This window comes from Ornithorhynchus anatinus, chromosome 16, assembly GCF_004115215.2.
Source record: "Ornithorhynchus anatinus isolate Pmale09 chromosome 16, mOrnAna1.pri.v4, whole genome shotgun sequence".
Taxonomy (NCBI): domain Eukaryota; kingdom Metazoa; phylum Chordata; class Mammalia; order Monotremata; family Ornithorhynchidae; genus Ornithorhynchus; species Ornithorhynchus anatinus.
In genome coordinates this window covers 45,294,147-45,312,244 of record NC_041743.1, presented here as the reverse complement: position 1 = coordinate 45,312,244, position 18,098 = coordinate 45,294,147, and the positions used below count along the sequence as shown (strand labels likewise).

The window sequence follows — 18,098 nt, the reverse complement described above, 5'->3', positions numbered from 1 at the left end:
GGTCACGTGGGGCGGGGGCGCGGAAAATGGCGGCTTCGGGAGTCAGCGGGGCCTCCGGCGGCGGAGGAGGAGGCGGGACGGAGGAGGCTTTCATGACCTTCTACTCGGAGGTGAGAGCGGCGCGGGCGGGCTGGATCTCGGCCCCTCCGGTCCCTCCGGTATCCGGTCCCTCCTGTCGGGGCCTGGCTCGGGCGCCGTTTTGGGGGGAGGATGATCCGGGCCCCGCGCGCATGCGCGCCCCCCGCCGCCTTCGCCCCTCCCTCTCCCACCCCCCCCCCCCCCCCCCCCGCTCCTCTTCCCCCCAGCTTAGCCCGCAACCCCGTCCCGCTTTCCCCAGCGCCTTGCACAGTGTCCCGACACCCACTCCCGACTCCCAGCGGGGGTCAGAGGTCATGGGTTCCAATCCCGGCCCCCCGCCGCTTGTCAGCTGGGTGACTTGGGACAAGTCCCTTCTCTGGGCCTTAGTGACCTCAGCTGGAAAATGGGCATGAAGACTGGGAGCCCTACGTGGGGCAACCTGATGTATGCAGTGGAAAGAGCACGGGCTTTGGAGTCAGGGCTCATGAGTTCGAATCCCAGCTCTGCCACTTGTCGGCAGTGTGACTGTGGGCAAGTCACTTAACTTCTCTGTGCCTCAGTTCCCTCATCTGTAAAATGAGGATTAAGACTGTGAGCCCCACGTGGAACAACCTGATTCCCCTATGTCTACCCCAGCGCTTAGAACAGTGCTCGGCACATAGCGCTTAACAAATACCAACATTATTATTATTATTATGTTTTGAGCGCATACTAGGTGCAGAGCGCTGGACTAAGCACTTGGAATGTGCTGTAAGGTAACAGATAAAGACCAGCCCTGCCCAACGATGGGCTCACTTTCGAAACGGGGGAGACAGCAAAGCAGAACAAAACAAGCAGTCTGGCAGCAAAACAAGATAACCTTGTATCCTTCCAGCACTTAGAACAGTGCTTGGCACATAGTAAGCACTTAATAATAATGTTGGTATTTGTGCAGCTCTTACTAGGTGCCAAGCACTGTTCTAACCGCTGGACTAGATACAAGGCAATTGGGATGTCCCACATGGGGTTCACAGTCTTAATCCCCAGTTTACTGATGAGGTGACTGAAGCACAGAAAAGTTAAGTGACTTGCCTAGAGTCGCACAGCAGAGAAGTCGCAGGAACGGGATTAGAACCCACGACTTCTGACTCCCAAGTCCGTGCTCTTTCCACTAAGCCACGCTGCTTACCAAATGCCATTATTATTATTATTCAGGTTTCCAGCCCGCAGAGGGAGAGCTGTGCCCACCTGGGGTCGGGCAGCCGATTCGCCTCCGTTGGACTCTCCCAAGTGCTTAGAGTACAGTGCTCTGGAGAAGCAGTGTGGCCTAGGGGCTAGAGCACGGGCCTGGGAATCAGAAGGACCTGAGTTCTAATCCATGTTCTGCCACTTGTCTGCTGAGCGATCTTGGGCGAGTCACTTCACCTCTCTGGGTTTCAATTATATCATCCGTAAAATGGGGATTAAGATTGAGAGCTTCATGTGGGACCTGATTGCCTTGTATCTACCCTAGTGCTCAGAACAGTGCCTGGTACATAGTAAGCGCTTAACAAATGCCATTTTGAAAAAAAGTGCTCAATAAATGCCAATGATTGATTGGAGAGGAGTTACGTACTGGTCGAAGTATTTGGTGGTATTTTCTGAGCGCTTTCTGTGTGCCGAGTACTTTACTGGGCACTTGGGAGAGGGTTCAGTAGAGATTATAGGCACATTTCCTGCCCCCAGAGAGCTCACAGTCTAGAGAGGGATACAAATATTAAATTACAGGTTGGGGAATGGGAGAGTATAATGATGTGTACTTGAGTGCTGTCCAGAGGTCTGGCTACTATGTGAAGCTGCATCACCTAGTGGAAAGAGCATGATCTTGAGAGTCAAGAGGACTTGAGTTCTAATTCTGGCTTTGTCACTTGTCTGCTGTGTGACCTTGGGCAAGTCACTTCATGTATCTGCGCTTCAGTTACCTCATCTGTAAAATGAGGATTAAGTCTGTGAGCCCCATGTAGGACATGGACTGTGTCCAATCAGATCATCTTATGGCACGTAGTAAGCGCTTAACAAATAACATTTAATAAAAGGGTTTTAAGGGCTTGGTGACTGGGAGAAATGAAGGGCTAGTCAGGGAAGGCCTCTGGGAGGAGGTGTGATTTTTAGAAGGGCTTCAAAGGTGGAGAGAGAGGTGGTCTGTTGGATACAGGAGAGGGAGTTTCGGACCAGGGAAAGGACATGACTAGGGCATGGCCAGCGAGAGGGAAGATCAAGGTACATTGGTTAATGTCTGTCTCCCCTTCTAGGCTGTAAGCTTGTTGTAGATAGGGAATGCATTGGTTAGTTATTTGTTATACTGTACTCTCCCAAGTGTTAAATACAGTGCTCTGCACACAGTAAGCACTCAATAAATAGGATTGAATGAATGAAAGGAGTAAAATTTGTGGGTTGGATTGTATCAGGTAGTGAATCAATGGTATTTGAGTGCTACGTACAAACTAAGTGCTTGGGAGAGTACAGTCTAACAGAGTCGGTAGACTTGATCTTTGCCCAAAATGAGGGTCCGATCTAGTGGGGGAGACGGACGTCAAAATAAATTCCGGCTATCTATGTACATGCTGGGGCCTGAGGATGGAGTCACTATCAAGAGCTTAAAGGGTACAGATTCAAGTGTATAGGCTATGCAGAAGGGAGAAGAAGGTGGAGAAAACGAGGCTTAGTCGGGGAAGGCGTCATGGAGGAGAGTGGTGTTCTGTCGTATATGAAGGAGGAGGGAGTTCCAGGCCAGAGGGAGGTCGTGCGCAAGGGAATGGTGGGTGAGATAGACAAGATTGAAGTACGGTGAGTAGGTTGGGGTTAGAGGAGCAAAGCATGTGGCTGGCTTGTAATAGGAAATCAGTGAGGTGAGGTCAGAGGGGCCAAGCTGACTGAGTTTTAAATGACCACTACATGCATCAATTACTGACTGGCGGGAGGTGTCATGGGAGAGAGAACTGGTGTTTAGGATTTTTCTCTCCCACCTCACTTTCCGTTTCCTGCATGACTCCCATTAAAACCACTCGAAATTTCTTCCTGCGTATTTGAGCCCCAGTCTGGGCACTAATTCCCGTGAGCCAAGACACCTAACCATTAGAGGCCTCCATTTCTCATGGTCATTATTGTGAATTTTAGATTGTGAGCACCCCCTTCCCTAAGAGACGGGGGACCCTGACTAATTCCCACCTGTGTGTTTTTTTCCATTCATTCATTCAGTTGTATTTATTGAGCGCTTACTATGTGCAGAACACTGTAGTAAGCACTTGGAATGTGCAGTTCGGCAACAGATAGAGACAATCCTTGCCCAACAAAGTGCTCACAGTCCATAAGTTTCCAGCACTTCGAACGGTGTTCTGTATGCAGTAAGGACTTAATGAATATTATCACTACCAATACCACGGTTGTTTTTGACATTTGTTAATAGCACATGGCACCAAGCTCTGTGCTAAGTGCCGGGGAAACTTCTGAGGATGTTGGTTTAGAACAAGGAGCTCACGGTCCAAAAGGTGGACACTTGAGCGAGAGCCACAATTCAGATACAAGGTGAGCAGTTCAGGGATGCAGTGTCCTGTACTTCCTGCCCCTGGCTCTGGGTTGGGCTGCCTACCAGGACCCCTGGTTTAAACCGGCAAGCCTTTTCCAGAGATTGTTTTGTTTTGTTTTTATGGTGCTTATTAAACTCTTACTCTGTGCCAGCCACTGTACTGAGCCTTGGAGTAGATACAGAATAATCAGGTTGGACACTGTCCCTGTCCCACATGAGGATAATAATAATTATGGGACTTGTTAGGCACTTACTATGTGCCAAGCACTGTTTTAAGTACTAGGGTAGATACAAGTTAATCGAATTGGACACAGAGTTCCAACTGTGAAGGAGAAATGGTCTGCCCACCACCGACTTGCGGGCAACAGTGGCGGGGTGCTCCGGGCTGTGACCCCAAAATAGAAAGAATTAGGGGTTTCGAAGCCCTACCAAAATCAAATCTCCTCCAGGAAGCCTTCCCTCGCCAAAATCTCATCTCCCTACCTCATTTCCCTCCCTACAGTTTCAGCGATGCACTTGAATCCTTATCCCCCAAACACCTAGGTACAAATCTTTATACTGTATTTTAGCATCTGTCTCCTTCACTAGATTGTAAGCTCCTTGAGGGAAGGGACCATGTTGACAACTCGGTTGTTCCCTCCCAAGCACTTAATACAGTGCTCCACACAGAGTATATGCTCCATAAACGTAGTTGCTATTCAAAACCTTGCGGGGGTTGGAAATATGCCCGGTACTTAGTCCTGCTTCCAGTTTCCAGTATGGGTCGCATAGGTAGGTATTAATCTGGGATGAATTTCCTTGGAATCCACAGGGAGGCCCCACCTCACATGCAGTCCAAGCCACAGGCTGAAGGTGCAATATCCGATACAGGTGGTCCATACCTTGGCAGCAGCTGGCATCTGCGGAGAATGTACTTCCATCCCAGTTTCCCCACCTGGACTGAAATTCCTTGAAGGAAAGGATTGGGTCTATTACGGGAAGCTCTTGACAGGCCAAGTTTCAGCCACCAACACAGACCATCTCTAAACAGCCTCCCTGGGTCAGCTTTACAACCCTCCAGCTTTGATTTTCCCATATCAGCCGGATCCGGGGATGTGGCCAGCAGGGACAAAAGTCTACCGGCACCCCGAGTAACCTCTCCCCACGCTTTCTGTGCAAAACCAGCTGGGCCCTGCTGAAGGCCCCTGCCATTTGGGTGAGCGTTGCTCTGACCCTAATGGGGAAGAGGGGAAAGGTTTGTTCCACTGCCAGCAGGGCCTGCCTGCGTTGGGCCACCCACTCTCCCACCTGGGACATGCCCATGCCCAGCGGCCCCCCGGTGATAGATTGGAGGAAGTGTGTTAAGCAAAGAGCCCTAAATTAATTGGGTAAATTTGGGATTAAAGAGGAGGCAGGATCCCAAACTGACTGCCAAGCCTTTTCTGACTTGTATTGGGGGGGGGGCGGTTTCCACAGGGCCTTGGAGCTAATGGGCCCCGTTTCATTCATAGCGGAGGAATGCCTGCTGACTGTCTGCCCTTTGGGAGCTGGAAATTGTCCCAAGCACATGCCCCCTCACCCTTCCCCCCAAAACAAACACGTGGACACGTGTGTGCACACACACAGACACACACACACACACACGGGTTTTCAGGGTTCCACCCACTGGGAGCCACTGCAGAGAGAGGGAGACCAGCAACATGCCCTGTCCCCAGTCCTCGCTAACCAAGCCTCCCTCTTCTCTTCCAGGTGAAGCAAATAGAGAAGAGGGATTCAGTTTTAACATCAAAAAATCAAATCGAGAGATTGACCCGGCCTGGATCGTCGTATTTTAACTTGAATCCATTTGAGGTGAGCTTGACTTCTCTTGTAAGCTGGAGCTCTGGACTTGGGTTCAAATCGGAGCCTTGCTGGAACTTGGTGTGGCTGGATGTGCCCTGACTTGGAAAGTCCTTGCCCAGCAGCCCACAGGGCGCTCCTTCCACGCAGTTTCAGAAATGAACAGCACCCCCTTGCTCTCCTCCCCTCCTGAGAAATGTGTGGCTTTCCCTCTCCTTCCCTCCTGGAAATGAGCAGTACCTCTTCTCCCCGCCCCCTCCTCTCACCCCCTGTCCAGTCCAGGCTCCCGGTCCCCAGATTCCCACTCAGACATAAGTGCAGGCTGGGGTTGGGCTGGCCTGGGACTGACCCTGCAGGCCTTCCAGCCCAGCAGCCTTCGGCCGCCATGCTGACCATTTGTTCCCTTCACATCCTGTGGGCAGTCGGCCGGGTTCCAGAGCTCTGACTGTCAGAGATAGCTGCGGGGCTCCCCGGGAGCAGCAGTAGGCTCAGTCTGGTTTTAGCTGGGTGGGACATGGGACACAGGGACTGGGCATCTCCCAGTAGCCTCAGTTTGGGCACCAAAGCACAGCTCTCTATTAGCCTGGGCAGCTCCATGGAAGGCAGGTTGGCACCCAGCTGGAGGGCACGTTTGAGCTCCAGAGCTGCCTCCCACTTTTCTCAGGGCAGCTTGGCAATAGTGAGATGTCTGGATGGGGACCCACCTGGCTTTGGGGAAGAAGAACGGCCCACCTACATGTCCCAGGGGGTCCTGGCAAGGGTTGACTGTTTCCGGGACCATCTTGCTGAAGTCCGAACCCTCCTGAGTACCATCCGGCAGAGCAGCGAGGCTGGGTGGAGAGTTGTGTTATGGGGACTGGAGCCAGAGCCTGTAGCCCCCTCAACCCCCTCCCTGCCCCTCTCAGTCACTGAAGTCTCATCGGGTTACGGCTTTCTTCAGGAGGGGCTGTTTGCCTCGTTTGCTTTTCCCTCCTCCGACCATCTCTCCCTGGATAGTGCTTCCCAGAAAGTCTGGCCTTCTCACCCGTGGGCAGGGAAAACCCCTTCCCCAGCTGCCCCTACTGCAAGCTCCAGAGGGTTCCTGCATCTGTGTCTTGTCATTTAGGGTGCTAGCCCCTAGAGAGGGAGAGTTTGGTCAGAGGGCTGGCCTTCTCTCTACGTGTATGTGCGGGCTGGGCATTTCTAATGGAATTTCTGGGGCGGTTATCCTAGTCGGTGGGCCAGCAGCTTCCTCCCTGGTGGGGTCTGTGGCTCCAGGTGGCTACTGTACCCGGAGAGAGTTTGGGGCCATAGTGTGAACACTGCATCCCCTGCAGGGCTCTCCGAGCCACCGCTAATCCCTCTCCCTCCAAACCATTGGTGCTCCCGAGCTGACCCTTGACCCCAGACCTTTTCCACCATACACCACCACCACATTCTCTTTCCTTGTGGGCCTCATCAGATTCCCCCAATGATCAGGCCCCTCTCTGTGTCTTCTGGTCCCCTTAGCATTTTGGAGTCCACATTCCACTCCTTCAGAGTCTAGTACATTCCCTTCCTTCTAGGAACACAGGGACCCAGCTTTGTCTGTGCAATCACACCAGTCCCCGGTACCTGTGTGACTTCAGCTCTCTCCTCCCCCTGGGAGGGCTGGCTGGACTAGTCGGGGGGCTGGCTGGACTCTGGCTTAGCCCCCAGAAGCAGTGGGGTCACATGTCCTTTGGTCTTGAGGGAGTTGCTCCTGGGAGCAGGCCCTGCAACCCAGAATGCTCCGCTATTGGGAAAGGTTTGTTTTCCTTCCCGATTCAGTTCCAGTTAGCCTGGTCTCAATCAGGCAAGAGGAGGAAGAGGAACGGGGGAGGTAGAAGGGGTCCAGGCTGCTGCAGCTCTCGGTCACTTTCCCTTTGAGCTAATGATTCTGGTTTAACCAACTGGGATTCCTGTTGTCTCTCGTGGCCCCGGGGGCCCCAGACTCTCTCCCATAGCCCCAGGCCCCACAACACTCAGATTCCCCAGGCAGCCCCTTTCTGTTTTCCCCACCACCTCTGGCTAGCCGGCCCAAGAGCCATATGGGCCTCACCACCCTGGTCCCTCCTGCTCCTTCCTCTCTTTCCCCTCTCCTCCTCCAGCACCATCTGGCCCTGAAGACTCCAACAGGAGCCACCGATGACCCCTCCGAGCCCCTGGATTACCCTCTGGGCCACCCTGCTTTAGGTGCTCCTCGGCCTTAAAAACACGCCTGCTAGTGAGTTCTCAGGCATCAGATCATCTGTACCCAAATTCCCGGTAGCTCCACTCATGACCGTGGCTGGGAATCTCAGCATCCCAGGGCCTCGGAAAATAATACCCATGGGGGAGGCAGGGCTGCCCTCTTCCTTCTTCCTTAAGTGAAGACCAGAACTGGATCTTGGCTCTTCTGAGACCAAAACAGTGGCCTTATGTCCTCATATTCACCTGTTCAGTAGCGGGTGGCCTCAGGCTTCCTTCCTGGGGGCAAGGCTGATCTGAGCACCACCGTCAGAGTAGGAAGTGGGAGGAGGAGGAGAGCGAGACCTGGCTCTGGGGGATGGGAGGAGCGGCAGATGTGAAGGGGAGTCATTCTTCCTGGGGCGGGTATAGGCCAACAAAATCTGGGGAGAGATGAGGAGAAAGATGAGAGAGCAGGGCAAAGTGAGGAAGAGATGCCACACTGAGAGGATATATGGAATGTGCCAGGAAGGAGGGAGGAAGTGCCAAGGGGCCCTGAGCATTTCTCGAGGACATGTACCCAGTAGAGGCCAGGCAAGGCCCCGAGAACCTACCATGCAGAAGAGACTTTCCCTGCTGGGCTCAGAGTGTCACCCTCCTCTCCTCTGCAGGTGCTCCAGATGGATCCCGAAGTCACAGACGAAGAAATCAAGAAGCGGTTCCGGCAGGTACTCGTCCAGGTCGCCTTCGGCGGTCATGGTTGGACTCCGGTCGGGTGGTGCCGGCCAGCCCGGGATCTGCAGATCTGGATCGGGCCTACCCTCTGCGCCCCTCCCCCACACCTTGGCCACAGACCATCCCCTTCTACATCACGTTCCCAGCCTTAGCGGCCTTCTGCCTGGTCTCCCTGCCCTCTACCTGGCCCTCCCTCCCTCCCTCCTTTCCTCCTTCCCTCGCCAGCCTGAGGGGACTCCCTGAAATCTCTCCTGGGCTCCTTCCCTCCCCTTCCCAGAGCCCTCCAGAGGCTCTTGACTGCCCCTCTCTGAAGTTCCTCCTCCAGTCTCCTCAAGCCGTCCACTTCTCCATTCGGCTTTGGCTGCTCCTCTGACCACGACCCATCTTGGCCTCTTCCTGTCTCTGTCCTTCCACTCTCCCACCCTAAGCCTGGAATGCCCTCTCCCCTCCCGTTTGCCAGATCATTGTCTCTCTGTCCTTCCTCTCCCTGACCAGATCCTTCTCCCTTCTGTTACCTTAGCCCTTACAGACACCGCCCATCATTCTCACTTATGACTGGACTTGTCCTTGGGCGGGTATCCCTACTGTCTGTTTGTTGCATGTTGGCTTTTCTCCCTTATGAGATTATAAATTCTTCAAGAGGAGGGCCTCTGTCTTCTGCCTCCCCCCTCCTCGGTCCCCTGCACAGAACCGGGCCGCCATAAATACCAACGGTGGGTGGTGGTGATGAGAATGATGATGATGATGGTGTGTATGGGTGTGGGTGTGTGTGTCCATCCCATCACCTCTATTCCGATTCCAGAGCAGTTTTCCAGCAGTTACTGGGTTTGCCCTGAGCACAGTTAGTCAATCGTATTTATTGAGCGCTTTCTGTGTGCAGAGCACTGTGTAAGTAATAATGTAATAATAATGTTGGTATTTGTTAAGCGCTTACTATGTGCAGAGCACTGTTCTAAGCGCTGGGGTAGACACAGGGGAATCAGGTTGTCCCACGTGGGGCTCACAGTCTTAATCCCCATTTTACAGATGAGGTAACTGAGGCACAGAGAAGCTAAGGGACTTGCCCACAGTCACACAGCTGACAAGTGGCCGAGCCGGGATTCGAACCCATGAACTCTGACTCCAAAGCCCGTGCTCTTTCCACTGAGCCACGTTGCTTCTCTATAAGTGTTTGGGAGAGTATAATAGAACAATAAACAGACACATTCCCTGCCCACAATGAACTGTCAGTCCAGAGGCACTGACCGTCCCCATGGGGCCCCCACTGAGCAGCAGCAGGAGTCTCCGCGGGATGCCAAAGCTTTGGCCCACCCAAGTCTGGGCAGGAAACCGTTCCTATTTGGGGCTCTACACAAAGCCCTTCTGCTCCCAACTCATCCCACCAGAACACCAGGACAAATCGTTTGGCCCCTGGAACCTCAGCCCTGCCCCACTGCCCCCTTGCCCTGAGAAATAGGAATGTCCACTTTCCCATGTCACCCCCAGGTCATTGGGAAGGTGGATGGGTCACCGACGGGGCCGCTGCTCTCAGGTCCTTGGCCTTCTGCAGCCAGCCCCTCTCTTTCTCCAGACCATTATGAGTCGTGACTGCATCGAGCAGTCTGGGCTGGACCTCCAGATGGAGAAACTTAGGGAAAACACGTGGCAGATTTTTGGGGATTTCATGCCCTTGGCAAGGGAGGCAGCATAACCTTCTCTGGTTTCTTTGCAGCTGTCCATATTAGTCCATCCCGACAAAAATCAAGATGACGTGGAAAGAGCCCAGAAGGCTTTTGAAGGTATTTGCTCCCCAACCTGTTTTTTGGGGGCGGGGCCCCACAAAACAGTGGGTGGGAACTTTCCCAGCTCTCCCTTGCCGTTTGGCTCTGTACGGAGGTGCAGCCCCAGTCTGTTGACTGGCCGGCTGACTGACTTTGGTGCTTGGGAGAATCTTCAGATAGAGCCGTGGCAGGGGTCCTGCAGGAGCAAGGAGGGCCCACTCAGCCTCAGACTTGAGCCTCCTGATTTAAAGTGGCCCGAAAGCGGTATCCCGCCCACCAAGTTTCTTTCCCTTTCAGCTGCAAAATTATCTCAGGCAAGAACGGCTCTCTGGTTCCACTCCCAGAGGTGCGATTTATGATCAGGATGAGACGAGCGAGCCCCTTCCCCCAAGAGGCTAGCTGCATCCCCTTATGCTGGTCCCCCAGTTTGTTGCATTGGCTATAGCCCCCCAGTTCCTGGGCTGCTCCTGACTGGCTCAGACTGGCTACTTCAGCTATATCCTGCGGCCTCGTCTCCCCCGCTGCCTACGCCTGTGGCCAGTGTTGGAGAAATGAGAGGTGACTGAGACCTCTCGCTAGTTTAAGATGGCTGCACTGGCTTCCAAAGCCTGTCTGTCTTCCCCTCCGCTCCCACATGGCCCAGACAGTCCAGAAGTCTGGTGGGGGCTGGCTCCCGATGGGCTTTTCTAAAAGTCATTTCAGAGGGGATCTGCCAAAGCTGTTCATTTTACTGTTTTGCCATAGCTGTAGACAAAGCATACAAGCTGCTACTGGATCAGGAGCAAAAGAAGAGGGCCTTGGACGTGATACAGGCCGGAAAGGAGTACGTGGAGCACACGGTGAGGAGGATCGCGGCTGGTGGGCAGGCAGGGTGGGGGCTGGGCTAGCTGTTTTTGGGTGTCCAAAACCTGGGGAGATGGCAGCTTTGTGGGCTGGGCCCCAGACTCACCCAGCAGTCAGGTTCACAATTCTGGTGGACAGAAGGGAGGGCAGATTTTAGGGGTGGAGATGGAGAGTGGGTCAGGCCCCTGGGTCATCTGGGGTGCGTCGTGGCCCCACCTGGTGTGTAGACTGCTGGGAGGGAGGCGAGGTCTATGGGCACAGCTGGCCTCTCCAGTCCTGGCTGGAGTTGTTGCCAGCGGGGCATGGGTTGGATGAGGGTGGCTGCCACGCTGGACAGAGTAAATGCCCCAGAGTGACGCTGCTGTCAGACACGCATGTCACACCTTGGTGTTTGGGCCACTCTTTGGGTGTAGTGCCACCCTCTGACCCAAAACAAACACACCCCACACCCCCTGAAAGGTGGGGAGTACAAGCGCCTCTTGGACTGCCCCGGTCTCCATTGGTCTGCCACCAGGGGGCAGAGACGCCATTCCTGAAAGCGTTGGATGGGAGCTAGTCTTCCCTGGAGGTCAGTTGCTGGGAGGGTCAGCAAACCCGGGGAGGGGGCTCACTGGGCCCTACACCTGGGTAGGTGACTCCTCGGCCCCTGATCGCCCACGTTTTCTGGAAATCTGCTTGGAACTCAAAGGGGTGAGAGAACTCCGGAACGCTGCGGCACTGTGTTGCTGCAGTGCTGCTATTACCGACCCACAGACCCTGCCCTGGGAGCCCTTGGGGCCAGAGTAGCCACACAATGCATGTCGCACCCAGAGGACTGAGCGGAGTGGTGGCCGCTTCCAACACTCCTCTGGGACTAGTTGGGGTGGGGGAGCTGGGGGGGGGCACTAGCTCAGGCAACAGGGGTGGGGCAGCAGGCGGCTTGGCAGCTTCACCAGCCATTTGGGAAGGGCCACGGAGGAAACATTTGCCTGCCCCTCCTCCGACTTCCTAGCCTGGCTTCAATACAAAACATCGAGGCGGGCTTCTGGGGGCGTGATTTCACGGGAAGTGATTTCCAGGTAAAAGAGCGGAAGAAACAGCTCAAGAAGGAAGGGAAACCCACAAACGTGGAAGAAGACGACCCCGAATTGGTGAGTTAAAAAGAAAGCATCCCTGTTGGCTTCTGCCATCGAGGCAACTATGACTGAGCCCGTGTGGTGGTCACAGCCCTGGTTCCGGCATTTGGAGAACAGACAGAGGCAGCGAAAGATATGAGCCCTGTCCTTGGGGAGCCTACCAGCACAGCCGGGGAAGCGGTAGACAGATTCTGATGCCTAACCCTATTGCAAAAGGAGTAACAATGTTTGAGTGCTCTGCACTGTACTAAGCTTTGGGGAAGTGTAAACAAGGGACACAGTCCCTACTCACAAGGAGCTTCCTCTCTAATGGAGGAGACAGGAGTTCAAAATTATAAACTCCAATGAGCAGATGAACAAGTATGTTCTCCTGAGTTGACATGACTCGGGTGCCAGGTGGCACAAATGGGGATCGCTTCCTTTGGGAGGGCCTTGAGAGGGCAGGTGGGGTGCGATGTGGCAAATCTGAGTTGGGGGGGGGGGGCATGGCCCGGGGTAAAAGTGTAAATGATGGTCTGGGGGCGGGGGGAGAGTTGAGCAGGGCCAGGCGGTGGCTTGGAAGCAACAGAGATCATGAGCTGGGACCGAAGGAGTGGGAAAAGAAAGCAGATAGGGAATCATGATAATTTTGGTATTCTTTAAGCACTTACTATGTGTCAAGCACAGTACTAAGCACCAGGGTAGATCGGACACAGAGCCCGCCCCACACGGGGTTCATAGTCTAAATGACAGAGAACATTCCCCATTTTATAGATGAGGAAGCAGGCCCAGAAAAGAAAAGTGACCTGTCCCAGATCACCCAGTGGGCAAGTGGTGAAGCTAGGATTATAACCCAGGTCCTCTGACTCCCAGACCCAGGCTCTTGCCAATACACCATACTGCTTCTCAAAGAGGCAGCTGACGGAGGGCTTCAGGGCTGCAGTGGTCAGAAGTTACGGCATTGTCAGAGAGGTTTCTGAGCAAGGGAATGGTGGCAGGGGCCCCAAGCGTTTTTTTCTGAGTGTGGTCTAGGCAGCTCGATGAAAGGAGACCAGGCCAGAGGAAGGGAGACCAATAAGGAGGATGCTAGAAGGAACCAGCTCTTCAGAGATTGGGCTAGGGTTTTCAGCCTCTCTTTGTGTCCCTGTATTCTTAAAACAGCCTAGGGGTGGGGAGATCAACTCAGGACTCTTCCATCGGTCAATCTAGCATGATTATTAGACGCCTGCTCTGAGTAGAGTATTGTGCTGAGAAAGTGCTTGGGAGAGGATGGTACATTTAGGAGATGTAATCCCTGCCCTTAAGGCAGTAGGGGTGACAATCACAAAATAATTTACGGATAAAGGAAGAAGCAGGAAAAGCGGATGTGTAGATGAATAAATGCTTAAATAGTAGGCTTCGATAGTTATGAACAGAAGTGCTATGGTTGGGTGTCAGTGTGTAAGATTGAAGATGGTACAGACCTGCCGAGATGGGAGTTGGGAGAATGTGACTTGGGAAGAAGAGAATTAACGGAGGGAGGAAGGCCTCCCGGATGGAGGAGCAGTAGTCTGGTCAATTGAAAGGCCGGGAAAGTTTCAGCCAGGAAGGAGAGTGTGAGCAAGGAGTCGGGTGTGGTAGAGACGAACCTGAGGCATGGTGAATAAAGTAGGTTAGTGTTTGGGGAACAAAGTGTGCAGTGGAGGCTGAGTTGTAGTGAGAGAGGAGTGAGTTTAGGTAGGAGAGGAAGAGAACTGATGGAGGACCATAGAGCTGACGGTCAGGAGTTTCCATGTGATGTGGAGATAGATGGGCAACCATTGGAGATGGGAGTGGGGACGTGCGGGCAGAAAGACGTTTTAGCAAAATGACAGGCCACAATGTAAAATGTGGATAAGGAGTGGTGAGCTCAGCGAGGAGGCCAAAGCAGTACCAAGTGCCTGCACCAGGCTGGTGGCTGGCTGAGGGTGGTGGATCTGGAAAATGTGGAGGAAGAACTGACAGAATTGGGCAACTTCATGCCCCCTTCCCAGTGAAGGAGTTGAGGACTGGGAAGGAAGCAGCTCCCTGAAGTTAGGCGACCTTGGAAGACCGTTAACTGTACCTGGGGGCCAACTGGGAGCCCACCAAGGTTTGGAAGGAACAATTGAGAACTCAACCGCTCCGTTTCCCAGAAGAGAAATGCCAACCGGAGATTACTTTCCCTTGAATTGTTCCTTCCAAACCTTTGGCAGGTCCTCCCCCACCTTCCTTTTCCCCCTATAGTGCTCTCCCTTTTACACACAGTGCCCTTCCCGCAGTGCTCCTGCTAGGAATTGGGAAGGGGAGCGAGTCCAGGCACAGCGGGGTAGGTGACCAATGGTCAGGGTGGAGAGAGGAAAGGATCAGTAGCCGAAGGTAGTGAGGTGGAGAGGGCTGGACATGGAGGGGAGCACCCAGAAGGGTACGTGGGAGGAAGGAGGCCACTCTTACCTGGGGCCTCGGCCTGTGCCAGGCACCCTAGTGACTCTTACTGCTGGGCTCTGCTTGCTCCCACCGGGGTCGGGCACTGCACCCCTGACCGGGGTTCAGCGAATGACATTGTTGATAATGTTCTCTCTTGTTCTCCTGCCTTGAGCCATTCCCTTGCCTAGTTGACCCCCACGAGGCACCTAAAGCTCAGGGTGGCCCAAACCAAGAGACTTGCTCTTTCCTGCCCCTCTCCTCCCAGCGATACCTTCCCTGCCAGCGACTCCGCCTGGTTAACCGGGCCGAGCGCTACTGCTGCTTTTTACTGTCCCGTCTCCATCTAGTTGTAGAAGTGGTATTTATTGAGCCTTTGTGGAGAGGTGCCCCCTGGGTTAAGCATCTGGGAGGGGAGACACTGCTAGAGTTGGAGGTTGGGTCGATACCCCTCTGTATGCGGGACTCCCTACCCCCCCGGCTTTTCATTGCTTCACCTCCTCTTGAGTAGAACAAATGCTCCCGACCCCAACAAACCTAGCAGGCTGTGGTCTCCAGGAGACCCGACCCCACTACTGGCCGGCCTGCCAGCCCCCTGACCCTTGGGCTACTCCCTCCTTTGGTGGGTCTTACCACGTCTAACCATAGGGGTGTAGAGTTGCCAGCGGGACCCATTGGGTGTGGGGGATGAGCCAGCAAAGGGGCGGTTTCTCCTCATGGACTCAGGCCTGAAGTCTCCACCCAGAGAGTCCACCTGCCGCTGAGAAGCAGCCTGGCCTAGTGGATAGAGCACAGGCCTGGGAGTCAGGACCTGGGTCTGATCTCGGCTAACTCTTATTTGTCTGCAGTGTGACCTTGGGCAGTTGACTTAGCTTCTCTGTTCCTGTTACTTCTCTGCAAAATGAGGGTTAAGACTGTGAGCCCCATGTAGGATGCACAATATGTCCAATCTGATAAGCTTGTATCTACCCCAGCTTCTTAGCACAGTGCCCGACACAAAATAAGCGCTTAACAAATGCCATTAAAAAAAAGGCTTATCTGCCTATTGTTTTTTCATCACCTTCCTCACCTGGCCCTATGTCTGCCTGCCTCCCCCATTTAACTGTCAGCCCCTTTAGGGTAGAGATTGTAGCTTTCGGGTCTCATGTTTCTCCCAGGACCCAGCCCAGTGCTTCACCCACAGGCGTTGGATAACTGTGGCTGGAGCGGAGCCTCCCCCTCTCGCCATGTTGGTGCCGGGGCTGAGACAGCATTTTTGGCCAGGCCCCACCAGGGAGCATTATTCAGTACTTTTCTAATGCTGTAATCCCTGAGGCCCCCCCCGGCAGTGGTGTCTTACTGCCATTATTGCCTCTGCTGCCGCCGCTCTGTGCAGCAGCCTCCCCAGGCCTCGGAGCTGGGAGCAACGCTTGGCCGGGATTTTCCTCGAGGAATGTTGGAAGGGAAACGACAGTAAGCGGGCAAGGCCCCATCCCAAGGTCGAGACACCAGGCAGATCTGTTTTCCCACAGGCAGGGGCTAAGGGAGTACAGTTAAGACTTCTTCAGAGGCGGGGTCTGCACAAGTGGGGCCTGGAGTTTTCTGTCTGGTGAACCACGACTGCTCCTCGTGACCCATCTCCCACCCCCGAGCTCAAGGGAGGACAGGGCTGGGCCCCCAGAGAACTTCATTAGATAGCGGGTTCAGCAGAGAACTGCTCATTCGCTTTCACTTTTGTAGTTCAAGCAAGCCGTGTACAAGCAGACAATGAAGCTCTTTGCCGAGTTGGAAATCAAAAGGAAAGAGAGGGAAGCTAAAGAAATGCATGAAAGGTAAGGGCTTCCAGGTTCCATATTCAGGTCCGGACAGATCCTCCGTCTTAGATGTGGGGGCGAGCGTAGCTGTGCCTGTGTGTATGTGTCAGTATGGGATGTGTGTGTGTGTGTGTGTGTGTGTGTGTGTCTTGAGGAGATGTGGGTGTGTGTGGTGGTGGGGGAAGTTTCCTGGAATTGTTGCTGTAACCCCATGTATTAATTTGGTCTGTGAAAACCCTGTGAGCATCTCTCCTCTTCCCAGGAAGCGGCAGAGAGAAGAAGAGATTGAAGCACAAGAAAAGGCAAAGAGGGAACGGGAATGGCAGAAAAACTTTGAGGTAAGCCTCACTGCCACAGCCCCCAGAGTTCCTGGGCATTGATTGGGTGAAGGTGGAGTCCCAGGGAAACTATCTGCATTCTCAGGTGGCGAGTGCGTACCCTTTGGAGTCTCTTCAGGTGCTGGGAGTGGGGCCCCTGGGGTCTCTCTGGGTGGCGGGTATGGTGCCTGGTCTCTCCAGGTGCTGGGTACGGAACCTGGTCCAGGACCGAGAGCGAGCCCATCGTGGAACATGATCTCAACCTGGGGTCTCTGGACTGAGAGGTCACCTGTGCCAAAGTGAGGCAGGGCTCACGTGCCTTGGAGTCTTTAGCCACTGGCCTTGGGCTTCAGGTTTCCTCGCTTTTCACTCTCCAAGTCTCTTTCCACACTTCTTTCCACACTGCACCTAGTCTCCCAGGTAGACAGGCAGGCCTCAATCTAGAGCACCCTGGGAACCCCAGCCTGTGTGGGGCCTGCCTAGGGGCAACTCGGCAACAGGCCCTGGGGAAAGAAAGAAATTTCCCAAGGGAGCTATGATCCAAGTCCCCGCTCCTTGGCGGGAGCTGTCAAAGCCCTGAACGGACCCCCGACATTCCCCCCCACCCTTTGCATTTAGGAAAGTCGAGATGGCCGTGTGGACAGCTGGCGGAACTTCCAGGCAAACACAAAGGGGAAGAAAGAGAAGAAAAATCGGACCTTCCTGAGGCCCCCCAAAGTAAAAATGGAGCAGCGCGAGTGAGGCCTGCCCGCCCTCCCCGAGGGTGCGGCGGTGGCGGCGATGGCAGCGGTGGTGGCGGCGGCGGCGGTCCCTTCCAGACCCTCTCCCGCTTTTAAGGACTCATCCCCACGTAGAGTAGAGTAGCATTTGCTTTTTAGTCAGATGGTTGTTTTGAAAACAATTGAACATTGAGCGGAGGCTCCTTTTGTACATTTCTCCGAGGGGCTTGGCTGGATGGAGCGCCCTGACCCCCCACCACCCCGAGTGACCGGCTGTGACTGAGGCCACCGCTGTCTGCTGTCGTGCGCAGCCTGTAATTTAATGTTTTGTACTTCCACTGAGCTGTGATGTTTTTGACTTCATGTATAGTTTGGGAAATCATCCAATTAAACCGTTGCTTAAAACGGGTTCCTGTGACTTAGAAGCCGCGTCGGGCTCAGGGCCCCCGCACCCGCTTTGGGCCAGGATCGGCTCCAGGGCGAGCCTCTAGTTCGCTGAGGCGGAGCGCGGCCATGGGGGGCTTCCAGGTAAAACGTGGAGCAGTGGCTCGAGTTCCCAAGCCAGTCCCGGGACTGAAACCAAACCCAAGACCGGAGACTCGCCGTCGGGTGTCCTCCATGCCAGTTAAACTCCGAGCCGGTTGTCCGTGCAGGGCATTTCCGGCCCCATTGATTTACAGCGGTCAGCAGCAATGTTCTGTACCTGAAATAAACTTGATACCCAAACTGGTGTTCCTCTTCCTCCCGTGGTGGTCCCAAGGCCCAGGCCGGCCCCTAGCCAGTCCCACGTAGCCCCTCGGCAACTGGCTC

General features: G+C 54.3%; 1 protein-coding gene across 1 annotated transcript; it reads left to right on the top strand.

Annotated features, from left to right (window-relative positions):
- DNAJC8 (DnaJ heat shock protein family (Hsp40) member C8) lies at positions 1 to 18,014 on the top strand. Its single transcript, XM_029081314.2, has 9 exons — positions 1 to 110; positions 5,351 to 5,452; positions 8,278 to 8,334; positions 10,053 to 10,119; positions 10,846 to 10,940; positions 12,003 to 12,074; positions 16,179 to 16,270; positions 16,515 to 16,590; positions 17,188 to 18,014. The coding sequence occupies exons 1-9, from the start codon at positions 27 to 29 to the stop codon at positions 17,308 to 17,310; spliced, it is 768 nt and encodes a 255-aa protein (XP_028937147.1). The 5' UTR covers positions 1 to 26; the 3' UTR covers positions 17,311 to 18,014.
- The last annotated feature ends 84 nt before the right edge of the window (positions 18,015 to 18,098 follow it).

What these genes read in the sequence shown, in the direction of transcription:
- DNAJC8 (XM_029081314.2), top strand. Translation starts at nt 27, where the DNA reads ATGGCGGCTTCGGGAGTCAGCGGGGCCTCCGGCGGCGGAGGAGGAGGC. An exon ending in AGCCCAGAAGGCTTTTGAAG is followed by an intron (nt 10,120 to 10,845) that starts GTATTTGCTCCC and finishes GTTTTGCCATAG; the next exon opens with CTGTAGACAAAGCATACAAG. An exon ending in GCTAAAGAAATGCATGAAAG is followed by an intron (nt 16,271 to 16,514) that starts GTAAGGGCTTCC and finishes TCCTCTTCCCAG; the next exon opens with GAAGCGGCAGAGAGAAGAAG.